The sequence below is a fragment of the Lactuca sativa genome, chromosome 4 (assembly GCF_002870075.4).
Source record: "Lactuca sativa cultivar Salinas chromosome 4, Lsat_Salinas_v11, whole genome shotgun sequence".
NCBI lineage: Eukaryota > Viridiplantae > Streptophyta > Magnoliopsida > Asterales > Asteraceae > Lactuca > Lactuca sativa.
The window spans coordinates 155,242,700-155,259,400 of NC_056626.2; the positions used below are offsets into that span (position 1 = coordinate 155,242,700).

The 16,701-nt window shown below is 36.4% G+C and overlaps 1 protein-coding gene across 1 annotated transcript; it reads left to right on the forward strand.

Moving 5' to 3' along the window:
- The first annotated feature begins 13,511 nt into the window (after positions 1-13,511).
- LOC111913174 (glucan endo-1,3-beta-glucosidase 14) lies at positions 13,512-15,102 on the forward strand. Its single transcript, XM_023908901.3, has 2 exons — positions 13,512-13,689; positions 13,866-15,102. Exons 1-2 carry the CDS (start codon positions 13,527-13,529, stop codon positions 14,945-14,947), a joined length of 1,245 nt encoding a protein of 414 aa, XP_023764669.1. The 5' UTR covers positions 13,512-13,526; the 3' UTR covers positions 14,948-15,102.
- The last annotated feature ends 1,599 nt before the right edge of the window (positions 15,103-16,701 follow it).

The window sequence follows — 16,701 nt, forward strand, 5'->3', positions numbered from 1 at the left end:
GCTAGTTCCAATACCGTAGTCGTACACTTAGAATCCTAAACACATAAGGTTTCCAGATCCGGTCGGCAACAGACCATAGATCCGAACAAACAATTTAATATATGGAAAACATATAGCATTTAGCACATAAAAGCATTTTAGACATATTTCCTAAAATATAATAGTGCTCGTGTCAAAAATATGGTAGACACTCATCTCATGATCATCACTTAGCATTCTAAGTTTAAGTATAGAAATCCTACAAATTCCTAGTTCGCTTAAACTAATGCTTTGATACCAACTGTGACATCCCCAATTTCATGGCCAGAAAATACCGATTTGTTTATGCTTTGTTTTTAAAATCAGAGTAATCTTTTACAGAAAACAGTTGCGGAAATTGTTCCCAACACAAAATATGATAAGAATTTATCAAAGCATTTCTTTAAAGAAATGTATTTTCATTATATAACAAAATCTCGGGATGTCATGTTCAATACAGACCAAAAGCATAAACAGAACAAAATAGACCTTACAACAGTTATTCATAACTACTGGCCTATAATCCAAAATCTCTTGTCGCGTCAGCCAACTTATGCTCTCATGCCATAACTTGTAATACAAAGAAAACTGAGTGGGTCAGGCTTGGGAGCCTGGTGAGCATATAGGGTTTTCATCCCACAATGTTATATCATATATATATATATATATATATATATATATATATATATATATATATATATATATATATATTTATATATTAGAACTCACAAACTTATATAATTTCACCATATAAAAGCAACTCTTATCCCACCCCATCGATCCTAACAATGACACGATCTAAACTCTTGTATCTTAAACCTTCCTCTTTACCTGATCCCTACTCACAGATCTAAAACTAATCTCTTCACCAGTCACACCCCCAGACCAGAACGGCAGAAACGTCCGGAGGCGGGTGACTTCATTGTGTAGTATCGTAACAATTGCATATAAATGAAACATAGTAAATCCAAACAACATACATAAATATAACAAGCTTACATTGTTTTACATCATGTTTATGTTTTCAAGTGTACACAAAAGAAACATCAGTAAGCAAATTTCCCAAAATACAGCAAAATAAGCATGAGTCCGCAATCCATAACCTGTTTATTGATTTCCTGAGAATACAAGTCGTTTGAAAAGCGTCAACATAAAATATGTTGGTGAGTTCATAAGCATTTGAGTATAAAAACTTTGATGATATATAGTTTAAAAAACCAGAAAATCCAATATTTTCTTATCAAATGGTTGTAATTCTTGTTTCAAATCGAGTATAGTTGCATGTGTGTCTTAATTCATTGTTTTCCAAAATCAGAAGAATCATTTTCTCCAGAAAATCCTATATTTTCTTATGTATAAAATAGTAATTTTAGTAATAACATAACACGGGTGCGAAAAAGTCTCATTGAGGTAGTCAGAATAGTTGATTTTTAACCGAAGATGAAATCTATATAATTACATTTTTGATATATTCTAGTGAGTCGTTATAACCATAATAATATGACGGAGTGCCTGTTATGACGTTCTTCAGGCGTCGGTTTTGTTCAAGACATTTATCACCCTAGACTGGCCGGTCTAGCTGTAGCGAACAACGAAGGTGCAGGGTGTCAACCCCGTATAGATCTATACACAAATTCCCGCTCTCCCTCTAGGAGACTCTAGTTATAACTCTTACAGGGCTTAGGGTGTACAATATTGTATATAATATATGTACTGTGAAGATTTCGTCTGACTAGAATACTAGTAGTTCCACGCAAAGCGTTGAAATTCATTATTTACCAAATAATTAATACTAGTTGTACTTGTTGACTAGATATTCCATTTCGTTTCATTTATTGAAAATGATTCGCTCTAAATATTTATCAAGTCAATTCAATATTAGCGATGTCGGCTAAAATGGCTCTCATCTCTATATGTTACTGAGTGAGACCCCGTTTACCGGGGAAATGTCAAGTTATGATTTGTGTAAAACTTATGACTTCTGTGAAATTATGACAGTAGCTTTATGACATAAAACATTTCATGTCATAAAGGCTCTATTTACATATATTCTAGGTGAAATTACTTATATCCAATTTTTATAAATAACCCCTTAACAGTTTGCAAATAGTTATTTATGGAACACCAAGTTCAAATTTTGAAGTTCTAGACTTAGTGTCAACCTTTTCAAGGTCTATTTCAACAACTTTTATCTCTAAATATGAAGAGCATGGATACAAGGATGCATGTTAAACACCCCCAAAAACTTGGGAGGCTCATTTTGTAAATTGTAATACTCATATTATGATTAAAAGATTATTTATTTTCATGGGTTCTGTGAGACTTCACGTTCACAGAGAGTTATACATACAAAAAAAATGATAATATTTCAACATCTATATTAAACACACGTACACATGCAATCATTCAGGAATTTAGAACAAGAGGTGACTTGTACTCTCCCCCAAAATCAACAAAAACTAAGGAAAAAGGTGGGGTATAAAGCTCACCTTGGTTTAGTTTGCAGGAGAATTGAGGAGATGATGAGGAGCTTCCAAGTTTCCCAACACTTGAAAGGTTCTTGGGACTTGAGAATAATTTATGTGTGAGTATAGTGAAATCTTAGGAATGGTGAGGAAAAATCACTATTCAAGGAGGATGAACACTTACCAAAGATTCTGGAAATTTTCCTTAAAGGAATGAAGCTTAAGTCTTGAAGGAGTTTCAGAGAATTCCTGGGAGTTTTATGATGAGAAAGTAGGAAGTAGGATGGGGGAGGAAAAGAGATTCACGTATCTAAAGGGGAAGGATAAGGAATGACTTGACATTTTCATGTAAATCTGGTGGGTAGGGCTTATTTTCTAAGGGTAATGTGTGTTTAACTGGGATTTGCATGGGAAAATGGAGGATTGAGCATCACATCACAAGGTCAAACCCCTTTATCTTCTTAGGATCCTCTTAAAATCTTGGGTTTTTATTTTATATAAATATATTTAAAATATTTAATTTTGGCATAAAATAGGAGTTTCAGGGTTTAGGACATGAAAAATACGAGTTTGGTGTGATTTCCGGCATCAAAATGCCTTAAAATGGTGACAAAGTCCGAAATTGATGAAAATCCGGAGTGGGAGCTGGTTTCTGCGAGGGTCCGAAGGGTTGAGGGAAGTTCTGGAGGCTCTCTTCAAGGTTCCGGAGTCAGATGCGAGGTTCTGAAGCTGCCTGCTCCCTTCTGGAGCATCTCCCTTGGATGCGAAGTCGCCAGCAGGTTCGGACCGAGGCTTCCGAAGCAGGTGTAGGCGTTTCCGGAGCAACCCTATGCGAGATTTTCCGGAGTCATGCGAAAAGGTCCGAAGCTAGGGGGATTCCGAACAAGCGAGTCCTCTTGGTTCCTTAGAAGGCATACCGGACCAAGAGGGTTCCGGACTAAGAGGTTCAGGACCAAGAGGATTCCGGACCAAGAGGGTCCTTTTGGGTTCTCTCCTCCGGTTTTGGTCTGTTTTCGACTGAGGAAGGTACATACGGAGATTTGGGAGAGATTTCTCGTACTTGGAGAGATTTGAGAGAGATTTCACATACTTAGAGAGATTTGGGAGAAATTTTACATACTTGGAGAGATTTAGGATAGATTTCACATACTTGGAGAGATTTGGGAGAGATTCCATATTCTTGGAGAGATTTGGGAGAGATTTGATATTCTTAGAGAGATTTGATATTCTTGGAGAGATTTGGGAGAGATTTGATATTCTTGGAGAGATTTAAGAAAAGAATTCATTTTCTTGGAGAGATTTGGGAAAAGACTTCATTTTCTTGGAGAGATTTAAGAAAATACTTCATTTTCTTGGAGAGATTTGGGAGAGAGAGAGAGAGACAGTGGGAGAGATTGGGAGAGACTTTGTCGGGAGCCTTTATTAGTGTTTTTCTTCGTAGTGCAAGGTCCTTAGACTTAGATACATTCTATTTTGAGTGTTATACACCCCCGAAGGCACTCAATAGTGCTTTATAGAGCTGTTACTTCCCTAAATCAAATTAGGGTTTTACATTTTGAACTTTTGAGACTTTCAAGTGTTACTTTTCATTAGAGAATTATAGTTGAACATTAGGAAACATAAAGAATCTCCTAACATATAAGCACTAGTTGAGTTGACCAGATGGTCCGTTGACCTTGACTTGACTTTGACTTTGACCAGAAATTTGTCGGTTGTCAAATCACCTGATCCATACTCCCAGATCTAAAACTAATCTCTTCACCTGATCTATACTTTCGGATCTAAAACTAATCTCTTCACCTGATCCATACTCTCGGATCTAAAACTAATCTCTTCACCTGATCCATACTCCCGGATCTAAAACTAATCTCATGATTTGATCCATACTCTCGGATCAATAACTGTGCCCAATCCATACTCCCGGACTAGAGACAATTAACTTAGTCTAAATCCATACTCCCGGACTAATAACAAGTTTATCTCTTTACCTGATCCATACTCCCGGATCTAAAACTAACCTCTTGATCTCATTATCCAACTCATCTTTTATCATACACCAACTATCTCATCTACCCATGTTCTACCCAACATATTTGTAGATATAAAATACATATACAATTTAACTCATTTAAAACTATATAAAACATCCATTCCACAATCATATAAAATAAACAACAGTATATAAACACATAGCACGTATTTCATAATACTTCATATTTATGTGTTAGAAGAGAGTGACTACACGCTCACCCAAAACATATACATAATACCTTCAAACAATACTTGTATTAAAATCGTGTTTATGAAAAGGACTATACACTCACTTGATAACACAGTGATCTGACAGCACCTCGTCTATTAAAATAATATTTTCCAATAAAACCGAGACGTTTTCTTCAAAACCAGGCTTTACGTGGGTAGAGTTTCGGCTCAGAAACTTTACTTCTCGGGATCTTCGGGGCTTCGGGACTCGCTTCGGGTCTCGGGATGATACCGGAGCTTCGGGGGTATAATTTTCTCATAGATCGATGAAATAAGGGTGAGAGAGAAGAGATTTGGCAACCACAAATGGCTGCCCTTTGCGTTCTATTTATAGGGTGAAGTCTGCCGCGAACACAGGGCGTTCTTTTCGAATGCGTTGCATAGGAGCGGGGTTCCGATCCTTTCCCATATGTGTTGAGTCAGCATCGACGTGGCCAATCCGGAGCCAAGCGGGGCGCTCCCACTTTGGGATGCATGCCTCGAACTTCAGAAATACATAATTTTCGCATATAATCTCCGTTTTCGACGTTCTTTATATCCACGTGTAGGTGAGATTATACTCTACAACTTTCGTTTAGACTCTGTCGGCTAATTTTCAATTTATTTTTATTATATTTTTTTAGTAGGCCGTGACAGGAAGACTCCGTTAGAAATTCATAACTTCTTCATCCGACGTCCGTTTTTGTCTGTCTTTTCACTGTTGGACTGCTATCGACAAGATCTTCGATTCTCATTTAGATTGTTTCGACCAAAACTCACTCGATCTCAAATCCAAACTTCGGGCTACATACCGCTAAGTCGAAACTTAAAAAAATCATAACTTCCTCATACGAAGTCAGATTTGGACGTTCTTTTTATGCACGCTCTCAGTTTAAAGAAATCTACAACATTCATTTAGATCACTAAGGCTAAAAATCATTTTATCGTAAATTCACTTTTTACATCACACTGCGTCGTGCCGGTTATGTCGCGAAACATTGACAGGTCATAACTTCTTCGTTATAACTCGGATTTCGGCATTCTTTATATATCCGAAAATCCTTGTCACGACCACTACAACTTAGTTAAGATTATTCATTCTAAATAATCTTCTACCAAAAAGTCATTTTTGACGCTTATCATCTCTAAATTGACTAGCCCTGATCTATGGGCGTTACATGCTATAATTTGTTTACTTCCAAGAGTTTGTATAAACATGGTCTCTTATATATATATATATATATATATATATATATATATATATATATATACACACACATATATGTATACATCCAATGTCATGGGCTACCCCAAATGGTCTTTACCTAGGAATGCCATGGGATAACCCACATGGTCTTACATCCAATGTCATGGGTTACCCCACATGGTCTTTACCTAGGAATACCATGGGCTACCCCACATGGTCTTACATCCAATGTCACGACTCTTCAAACGATTTCAAGTTAATTCAAGCTATTTCAACTGATTCAAACTATTTCAAACTATTTTAATTATTTCAACTTTGATTTTTCACAAAATATATATGAGTATAAAACTTATTTAAATAAAACTTTAACCATTTTGTAACATGTTGAGCAAAAGAGTATATTTCTCAAGTATTTCAATACTATTTATATAAAAGGTTATATTACAAAGATATTAATCACTTACAGAACAAACATAGAAACTATAATAGGTATAGTTTGGGAAACTTACATACTATTTTACTAAGACAGATCACAATACAAGACTAAACATATAAACTATAATAGGTATAGTTTATGAAACACACATACAGTTTATTCAGTACAAAGTTACATTATCATTTACTAAAGGGTATTACATTTCATTTACTAAAAGGGTTTTCAGTTTATTACTCGTAAACTCTTTGATGTAATTTGTGAAATGCGTACATACTTAAGTGCCCACAAAAGACCTGACTTATAACCAGAGTCTCTTGCAGGGAGAGCGAGATATTTGTGTATAGATCTATTCGGGACTGACAATCCCGCACCTTAACTGTTAGCTACAATTAGGCCGGTAGGCCCGAGGTGACAAATGTTGTTAAAATTTTGAGGCCTGAAGAACATCGCAATCAGGACATCTTAGGTTACAGTATGGTTATAAGAACTCACATGGAGAAAACAACGACACATTTATGGAGTAACATATTTTTCAGATAGTTTCATTTAAACATTAACTTTACATTTGGGTTATAGGTCAAACATACTTTCAAATAGTTTTATATAATAGTAAAATTACATTACACGATTTCATTGTACAACAAGGAATACATTTCTAGAAACATACGTTTGAAGGGATATCACACTAGTACAACTACAGTATACTATTTTCCTAGTACAGTGCAACTTACATTTCAGAAAGGACTATTATTGTTTATTCTATGATGACTTAGCGTATACGTTAGGGTTACATAAAATTAAAATCCTATAAGCATTAGAATGCATGTTTCCGCCTTATTTCCTAGTCCTTTTTTGGTTGTGGATTTAGGGCAGAATCACTCATTTGACTGTCCGTTCGATCTTGATTATATATAACTTGTATACTCTAAATGATCATAGGAGGAAACAATATGAGTCACACCATTCACATGAATTAGAACTTCGAATTACAGATTATAAACATAACACTCTTGCATAGTTTGGTCTTAAGGTATTAAGACTACGATACATTTACAATAGAAAATATATGATTTTCTGGATGAACACACTTACGTTTTCAAGGAACAAAAAACATACTTTTATATACCAAATGCTTATGAACTCATGTAACGCCTTGTTCTGAATTGACTCCTAGTTTGAGGCTGTGGCCCGAAGGCCGGTCATCATAAGGATTATGGCTTTTGAAAAGGGTAAGATCTAGGACATTTTGGGTGCGAACGATGCATTAGAAGCGTTCTGGATGTTCGGTTTGTGTTTTGGAGCCTAGGGTACTTCGGTAAAGTGTTATTTTGGGCTTTTGTGGAAAATGGACTTTTGTTCGGAAGGTATTTAGGAAGATATGAGTTGATAGAAGTGTAGATCTTCTCGTTACCTTTTCATGGATATAAGGATCATCGAAAACGGACTTATAACGAAGAAGTTATGGCCTTTGGAAGTTTAGTGGTTTCAGGCTTAGCCGAGTACGTTGGGCATACACAGAGAGTACGACGGGCGTACGAGTAAAGAAGGTAGTAAATTGGGCGTACTTTTGGAGTACGTTGGGCATACTGACCAGGATGGTCGCGAATGTTCTTCGAGGTACTCTGGGCATACTATATATACGTTGGGCGTACGCCAATCAGACCTGAACCCTATTTTAGGGTATTGGACCCTATTTAAGCTCCTTATCTCATATCCTAACCCTAATATCTTCATCCTCCACCCTATAAACCCTAAAAATCGACCCTTAGCCCTCATTTGAGTGATTTTGGAGCTTGAATGGCTATTAGAGGAGTATTTTTGGAGTTTTTGAAGAAGAAGGTGTTTAGAGAAGAAGTAAGAGATTGAAGAGAGCTTGTAGATCCAAAGGTTTTACATCATTTCCAGCCTATTGAAAGTATAAAGTTCTCATCTTGGTGCTTCTACATCATACATATAGGTTCTCATAGATATTGTCCCTTTCTGGTTTCAAAAATGAATTTTTATGGTGCAAATCCATTTTTGGACTTAGGGTTGCCACCCATGAAGTTATTTGAGTCCCTTGAATAGTAAAGTTGCAATCTTTAAGGCACATTTTCATCCATGCAAGAGATCTAGCCATTTCCATGAAGATAGTTGCTATTTTTCCAAGTTAATCTCATTTTGGTGGGGTGCAAGCCACCAAGTGATCAACTTTATGGGTTAAGAAGGATTATTAGACTCAGATCTGAAGTTCGGAAGTTGTGTCCTAAGGGATTAAGTAGTTTTGAAGAATATGACTTATCAGGGGAGTACGCGCAGCGTACAAGCCATGCAAGCTATACGCGCAACGTACAGAAGAGTACGCTCAACGTACACTCAGACTATGGACTTTGCGTTATTAGGCCTCGGTTTGAGGCCAGGCCTTGGGTTAGCAGATGTTGGGCTGTGATGGGCCACCAGGAGACAGTTAAGGGCCCAAGGGTTAGTTTGGGTTTGGGTGGAAAGCCCATTAGAGGAGTTAGGCCCAATTTAGAAAATTTGGCCATTGGAGGACTTTAGTGGGCCTTACTGAGTTTGGAAAGACTAGAAAGGATTGGGCCTTAGTCATGGTCCAATTTAGATCAAAGGGGGTAAAATAGTCATTTTACCCTTAGATGGGTTCTCAGTTTTTGACTAAGTGTTTATTTTTGGTCATAATAGTCGGGGAGTCATTGGAGCAGTTGACAGAGATACCCTCGCCCGAGTTTTCAGCATCCAGATTGAGAGGTAAGTTTTCCTCCAGTAGGAACAGGTCTAAGGCACCAATACCGGCCCGTTTAAGTAGTAGAGTATGCCGGGGTGAACCCGATGTCGGGGTTAGCCCGATGCAGTCTATATGTTTCCGGACTTCGGTCCGATGTCGGGGCGGTCCTGAGAAGTAGTTATGTATGCTTGATGTCTTTGTGATTCATGCATGATTATGTGTTATGTGTTATGTGTTCCGGACTCTTGTCCAATGTCGGGCAAGCCCGATGCAGTATATGTGATTATGTTATATGTTATGTGTTCTGGGGTAATCCCGATGTAACTTAGTCATTATGCCATGTATTATGTATTCTGGGGCAAGCCCGATGTATGCTAGTTTATGTGTTATAAGTTGTTGTTCCGGACTTCAGTCTGATGTCGGGGCAAGCCCGATGCAGATTATGTGATTATGTTATATGTTATATGTTATATGTTCCGGGCTTCGGTCCGATGCCGGGGAAAGCCCGATGCAGGTTATGTGATTATGTTATGTGTTTATGATATATGTTATGTTGTGTATGTGCCGAGGTAAGCCCGATGCAGGTTATGTGATTATAGTTTCATTTTTGATTTCAAGTGCTTCATTTTTCAAAAGAGGAGCTCGAGAAGATAGCAGTGCACACACCATTTGTTCAGCCTGGGATGTTTATACTCTAATATATGTGACAAATGTTATGTTATTCTTGAGATACACAATTTATGATTTTTATATGTTGAAAGATAATTATGGTTTTATTAATGAGTTAAAAATGAAATTTTTGGCTTGTATTCTTGGGATGTTTCAACTCACCAACTTAAATGTTGACACTTTGTCAAACCACTTGTATTCTCAGTAATTTAGTAGACAGGTACCCTCACAGGTTTCGAGAAGACGGAGCATAGTAGCATCACGTCTTAGTTTTTGCTGCATAATTTTGGAGTCAAATTTACTATGATTCGAATACAATGTAAACTCTATATTATCAATACAACGGTTGTGTTTTCTTCGATTACTATTATATAATTTTTGCGATATTGTACATGACGTCATCCGTCCCCGAACGTTTCCGCCGTTCCGGTTTGGGGGTGTGACAATCTCTGACTGAGTTGGCAAGGTTGCTTATCGGTTGGATCTCCCTGACAAGCTCAGTCATATTCATAGCACCTTCCACGTGTCTCAGTTGCGGAAGTGTGTATTTGATGACGCTGCAGTTATCTCATTGTATGACATTCAGGTGGACGAGAGCTTAAACTACATTGAGAAGCCTATTGCAGTTTTGGACAGGAAAACTAAAGCTCTTCATGAAAAAGTGGTGAAGCTAGTGAAGGTGCAATGGAAGCATCGGAGAGGCTCCGAGTGGACCTGGGAGCTGGAGGAAGAAATGAGGAAGCAATATCCAAGATTGTTTGAGGCAACAGACTTCGGGGACGAAGTCTAATTCAAGTGGGGGACATTTTTAACATCTGAATTGCAAGTAATTTCACTTTGACCCTCGAAATAAAGGTATTTAGCATATGAAGTCCCTCCGTACGCTGGGCATACCTATGAGTACGCTTAGCGTACTAGGATGGCATGATCGTGAATTGGCACCACGTACATGGGGCGTACTAGGGCGTACGTGGCAGGATTCAAAACCCTAATTTTTGGACAATTAACCATTATTTAAACACACTTATATCTTTTGGATCAAACCCTAAACAACCTTCATAACATATTTCTTCCTTAAACCCTATATTTGCAAATGTGTGTGAGTTTTGAGCCTAAAGGTTATTTTAGTGGACATTTTAGTCGATTTGCAAGAAGAAAGAGGTGGTGTTCAAGCTTTGAACATGGGAAGAGCTTGAGGATTCATCTTGGTGGGCTTTTGAAGGTATAAAGCTTTCACCTTGCTAATATTTGTTGTTAGTTGAGTTAGTGTTTTGTAAAAGTCCACTTTTGAGTCCATGAATCCTCTCTTGTGTGTTTGAGCAACTCCAAAGGTTAGAAATGTTAGATATGAGGTCGTTTGGCTTGGTTAAAGCATAAAAATGATAACTTGATGATGGATATGGCTCCATGCATGAGTTTAAGACATTTAAGAGAGTCTTAATGGATTAAGTGAGGTGTTGGGTTCACATATGACATGCAATGGCATAAATTTGCCAACTTTATGCCTTAGGACCTTTGAAACGACCAAGATCTGGAATTTGAGGGTAAAGTTTTCATGTATTAAGCACTTAATCGATTTGTGCAAATCAACTTGTATGTTGAGCATACTATCTTGTATGCTCCACGTACAACTCATGAACTTAGTATGCTAAGCGTACTAAAAAGGTACATTGGGCGTACGCTTCCAGTAGGTTTTGGACTTTCGATCTTCTAGTGTTTGGGCCTCCGAACTTGCTATTGGGACATTGATGGCATGATTGGGCCTTTTTGGGCCTTGTGGCCCATCATGGTTTTCAATTTTTATTCTAGGACCATTAGTAAAGGAAAGACTTTTAGGCCATAACTAAAGGATTTTAACTTAGGATTTCGGGCCCTTGACTAGGTCGTGTCATAATACTAATTAGGGTTATTTGTATATTTATATAGTATGATATTGCGGATTGGTATTCGGGCAGCTATTTGATTTCAGTAGACTGAGGTGAGTCTTCCCGTTATACCAATGGGTCGAAGGTACCAATGTCGGCTCATTAATTGATATGTGGATTTAATAGTTGATATGCAATGGTTTTGTTAGTTGGCATGTAATGACTTATGTGAAGACCATGGGAGGAGCCCATGACACCTAATAAAGACCATGGAGGAGCCCATGACCCTTGGATGTTAGACCATAGGGGTAGCCCATGACATTCCAGGTGAAGACCATTGAGGGAGTCCATGGCAACTCTATATGTATACATGTTGCATGGTACTATGAGATTGTATGTTTTGTGTATTTTAGGAACTCACTAAGCAATCGCTTACAGTTTGTTGGGTGTTTCAGGTACTTCTGGTTCTAAGGGGAAAGGCTCGGCTTGATGTCGCAACATTCACTCTGCAGTATTCTCGCAATTATTGTTTTGAATACTCTGATCTTATGGATATGATTAGATGTAATCGAATTTTGGAAGACAAAGTATGATTGTAATTTCTAAATATTAAATGAAAATTTTTATCTGAATTTTTGGGATGTTTCAGTCTAAGTAAACTTTCAAGCTTCTAAAATATTAAAGAGGCGACTGATTTTACAACTGAAGGGAGTGAATTAGAGATTTTGAAATCCAAATGACAGCTAATCAAGGGACCGAGATTTGAGGATGATTGAAGATTTAGAAGATAAATTCTTGATTTTCCGATTAAAATATGAAAATTGATGAGGAAAGTATTTGACTGGTAAATGAACATATAAGGGCTAGAGGGATAATTTCGGAATTTTACTTCGATAAAATGAACGAGAATATAAGCTAGGAGAGGACTTGGAGAATGACTCGTGGCATAAAAAATACTTATTTATTAAGATAGGGGATAAGAAGATGGTAAAAATTGTTGTATAAATTAATAAAAAAGCTTGTATGTTATTAAAATTTATGTTTGATATATTAAATTCAAATTGTTAAATTTAATGTAGCAAAAAAGATAGTTTATCATTAAAAAAAAAAAAAAAAAAAAAAAAAAAAAAAAAAAAAAAAAAAAAAAAAGACTTGTTTGATGGATCTGTGAAATGCTAAAACTATGTTGCGTCTTTATTCATTTCATGTAGGTAGAAACGAGCATATTTTCGACGTAATGTCATGCAGTTCAAATTAAAGGACCATATATTACATTGTTTTATTTTAAAAAAGTGAGATATAAAGATCATTCGAGAAATTTGAATATATAAGAAAAATGAAAAAATATTGAATTATTAAAATTAAAGTTTTTTTTGTTACTTTTAAATTTAAATAAATAATTTAGATAAATAAACAAAGAAAACTAATAGTTTTTAATTAGTAATTTAAAATTAGAAAAAAAAAGTCAATTGGTGAAATTGATATTAATTTATTATTACATTTATTGTAATTATTATATTTAAACACTATATATAGAATTTAATAAAATAGAAAAAAATCATAAAATGACTAAAAAAATTATTTTAAAATAACCATAAAATGCATCTAGAAAAAAAAAATTGATTCAAAATAACCATAAAATGAAATTTGGTAAAAGATAAAAATATTACATTTGCATACAAAAAATCTTTATTTATTAGAATAAGAAGATATATCATGAGCCCGATTGATACAAACATTTCTCGAAAAAAAAATGGTTATATTTATGGACGGGGAAGGATTAAGAAAGGTTGGCATCTTTTATTTGATGATCTTGAATATAAGCTTACTCAAGACTCAAAACCCAAAACCTACGACTTGCCCTTCATTTATCCATCATGAGAATCTTTGAATAGCAAGTTTAATGGCAATCCTGAAGGAGAAGCATACCAAATCACAAGCTACTTCCCTACCTCCATCTCCTATTCCTACATATCTACTCCCTAACTCCTCCTCAAATCTTTCATTCATCGACATGGCATCAACTCGAAAAAGCTTCATCTTTATCTTTACGGCCTTGATTAACCGTACACACGAATCCTTCCTTTTCTCTTATAGTTTTTCGTCCATTAATGCATTAATCCTCCTGTTATATATCTACTATCTGATGACCGGAACATAATTATCAGATGACCGTAGCTTTATGCTCCGGTTATCAGATGACCTGTATGACTGTATTTAACAAGTTTTCGTTTGTTGGCAGTTGTGATATCACAAGCATTCACGGGTACATATGGAGTGAATTATGGGAGGATAGCTGACAACATTCCACAACCGGAAAGCGTGGTGACTCTTATGAAAGCATCCAAGATCATGAACACGCGAATCTTTGATGCTGACCACGAGGTTCTCAAAGCATTTAAGGGGTCCGGCATCGAGATAATGATTGGGCTCGGGAACGAATTCTTAACAGACATAAGCATAAATGAAGATCGAGCAATGAATTGGGTGAAAGAAAACGTCGAGCCTTTCGTACCCGGGACCCGCATTGTCGGTATCGCAGTCGGAAACGAAATTTTAGGTGGCGGTAATCAAGAGCTTTGGGAGGTGTTACTTCCGGCCGTGAAAAATGTCCATAATGCCCTTGTCCGGCTTAATTTAGCAGACAAAGTGAAGGTCTCGAGCCCACACTCAGCTGCGGTTTTCCAAATCTCATACCCTCCATCGGCCGGCGAGTTTAAGGAGTCCGTACTTCCCTACATGAAACCGCTCCTAGATTTCTTCTCACAAATCAAGTCTCCGTTTTACATAAACACCTACCCTTTTCTTGCATACATTAGTGACCCTGAACATATTGATCTCAATTATGCCCTTTTTAAGAAGAATCCCGGGGTTTACGATCAGAAAACTAAACTGCATTACGATAATATGTTCGAGGCTCAAATTGATGCATCGTATGCTGCATTGGAGAAAGCCGGGTTTGAGAAGATGGAGGTGATAGTATCAGAAACGGGTTGGGCTTCACATGGTGACGCAAATGAAGCAGCGGCTACATTAACAAATGCAAGAACCTACAATATGAACTTGCGCAAAAGGCTGCTTAAAAAGAAGGGTACCCCTTACAGACCAAAAATGGTGGTGAAGGCATATGTTTTCGCCATGTTCAATGAGAACCTAAAGCCTGGGCCAACCTCGGAGAGAAATTTTGGCTTGTTTAAAGCAGATGGGAGTGTTTCTTACAGTATCGGGTTTACAGGACTCGTAGCTTCATCAGCAACATCTGTCTTTTCCTTGAAATTGATGTATGCCATATCTGCTGCTCTGGTGCTGATTGTATCTTTGTGAAGAACTGAAACGTGTTCGGGTGTCTGAAGAGGGGATTAAATTGGACACCGTGATGTGAAGTTTGTAGGACACAGGGAGATATTATTTGGGATTTATAAAATTGTTGTCAATATGCAGTCATCCTTGAATACAAATCTTCTGTTCATTTTTCTTTATTTTGTTGTTATTTAAAATAAATATGCTACAATAGAATGCAATTACGGATCAATATAACCAAGAAAATAAAAGAATGAACAAGGTAAAAAAGATAAGTCGCACCTCCGGACGACGCCTGTAATGTATACATGGGGTGTCGTGGAGTACTAATGATATTTTATTTTAAGCGTGCAAAGTTAATTTGAACTTTGAACACCTTTTATGAAATTTAGCACTTCTGCCTATAGGCTCTCATCATGGAGGCATACATAGAATGAGCAAGGTAGAAGAATTAAATCGAATCCCTACTTCGACGGCTCTGGCTATGAGAAAAGTTAATATCGCGATCTCGTCTTGTCATTCGTGTAACGATGGGATGGATGAATCTAACCACCTACTTGTCAATTGCCCAATCGCAAGAGGTACATTGAGTTGGATCCTGAATTGGTGTCAAATTTCAGGTCATCAATTCAATTCGGTGGCTAAGTTAGTGGGATTTGTTGCACAATGGGGGAGGTGTCCTAAGAAAAGACAGATTTTCATTGCTATCATTTACGGATTTCTATGGTGTGGATGGAAAGCTAGGAATGCAAAAGTTTTCGATAATGCTAGGACTTCTTCTTTAAATTTGGCGGATAGCATAATCATCTTGGTGTTCAGTTGGGTAAAATATAGGGGCAAGTTTGGTGATTGTAATTGTGTGTGTGGAGTTGTAATCCTTTTGACATTTTGTAATTTGTTTTTCTGTCTAGCCTTGTTTTTTTAAAGGCTGGTGATAATATATTTCTGCCGTTTCAAAAAAAAAAAATAATAAATAAAGTAGTTAGATTCCTTTATCATGTTTGGTTTATTTGAAATAATGGAATGGATGAATGGTGAATCGTCATTTAGACATGTTTTTATGTCTATGTGCAATTAAAAGAAAAAAAAAAAGTTAAACAAACGCCACAACCTTGCAAAAATTATAAGAAAAAACCAACGGTTTCGGTATTTGGTAAATGAGAAAGTCTTGGATGGTGTGGTAAGAGTGGTGTAAACATTTTCGGAAGAGCGTGTTAGTTGATATTTTCACCAAGTCTTTAAATAGATTACAACACAATTATGAATTATTTGTGTGGAAAGTTGAAGTTGTTAGATCCATTCCAAAGTTGATATTGATGGAGGACATTGAAATATATATATATATATATATATATATATATATATATATATATATATATATATATATATATATATATATATATATATATTTTCTACCAATCTTAACTTGGAATGTATCAAATAAATAACAAAATATAACTTGAAAATTGAAATGTTGTTGGTGCATAATAACTTCGTGCTGTGACTTGTGTGTGATATTTGAATTTTGGGCTTGCTCTTGGGCTTAAAATGATGTATGCTGGTAATGAAATTGAAAAGGACGTAATCGGAAAGGCTAAGGTGGTGCTATATATTCGTGCATACAATACAATGCCTCCATCATTTTTTACAATCATTTTGCTGTGAGATCATACTTTCAGAGAGAGGATTTTCTAATACATTATGGTTTCGTTTTGGCTTGCAGTTAATCTCAACTTATTCTATGTAGATCTTGATTAGTTCTTTCTTTCTTTGTATTT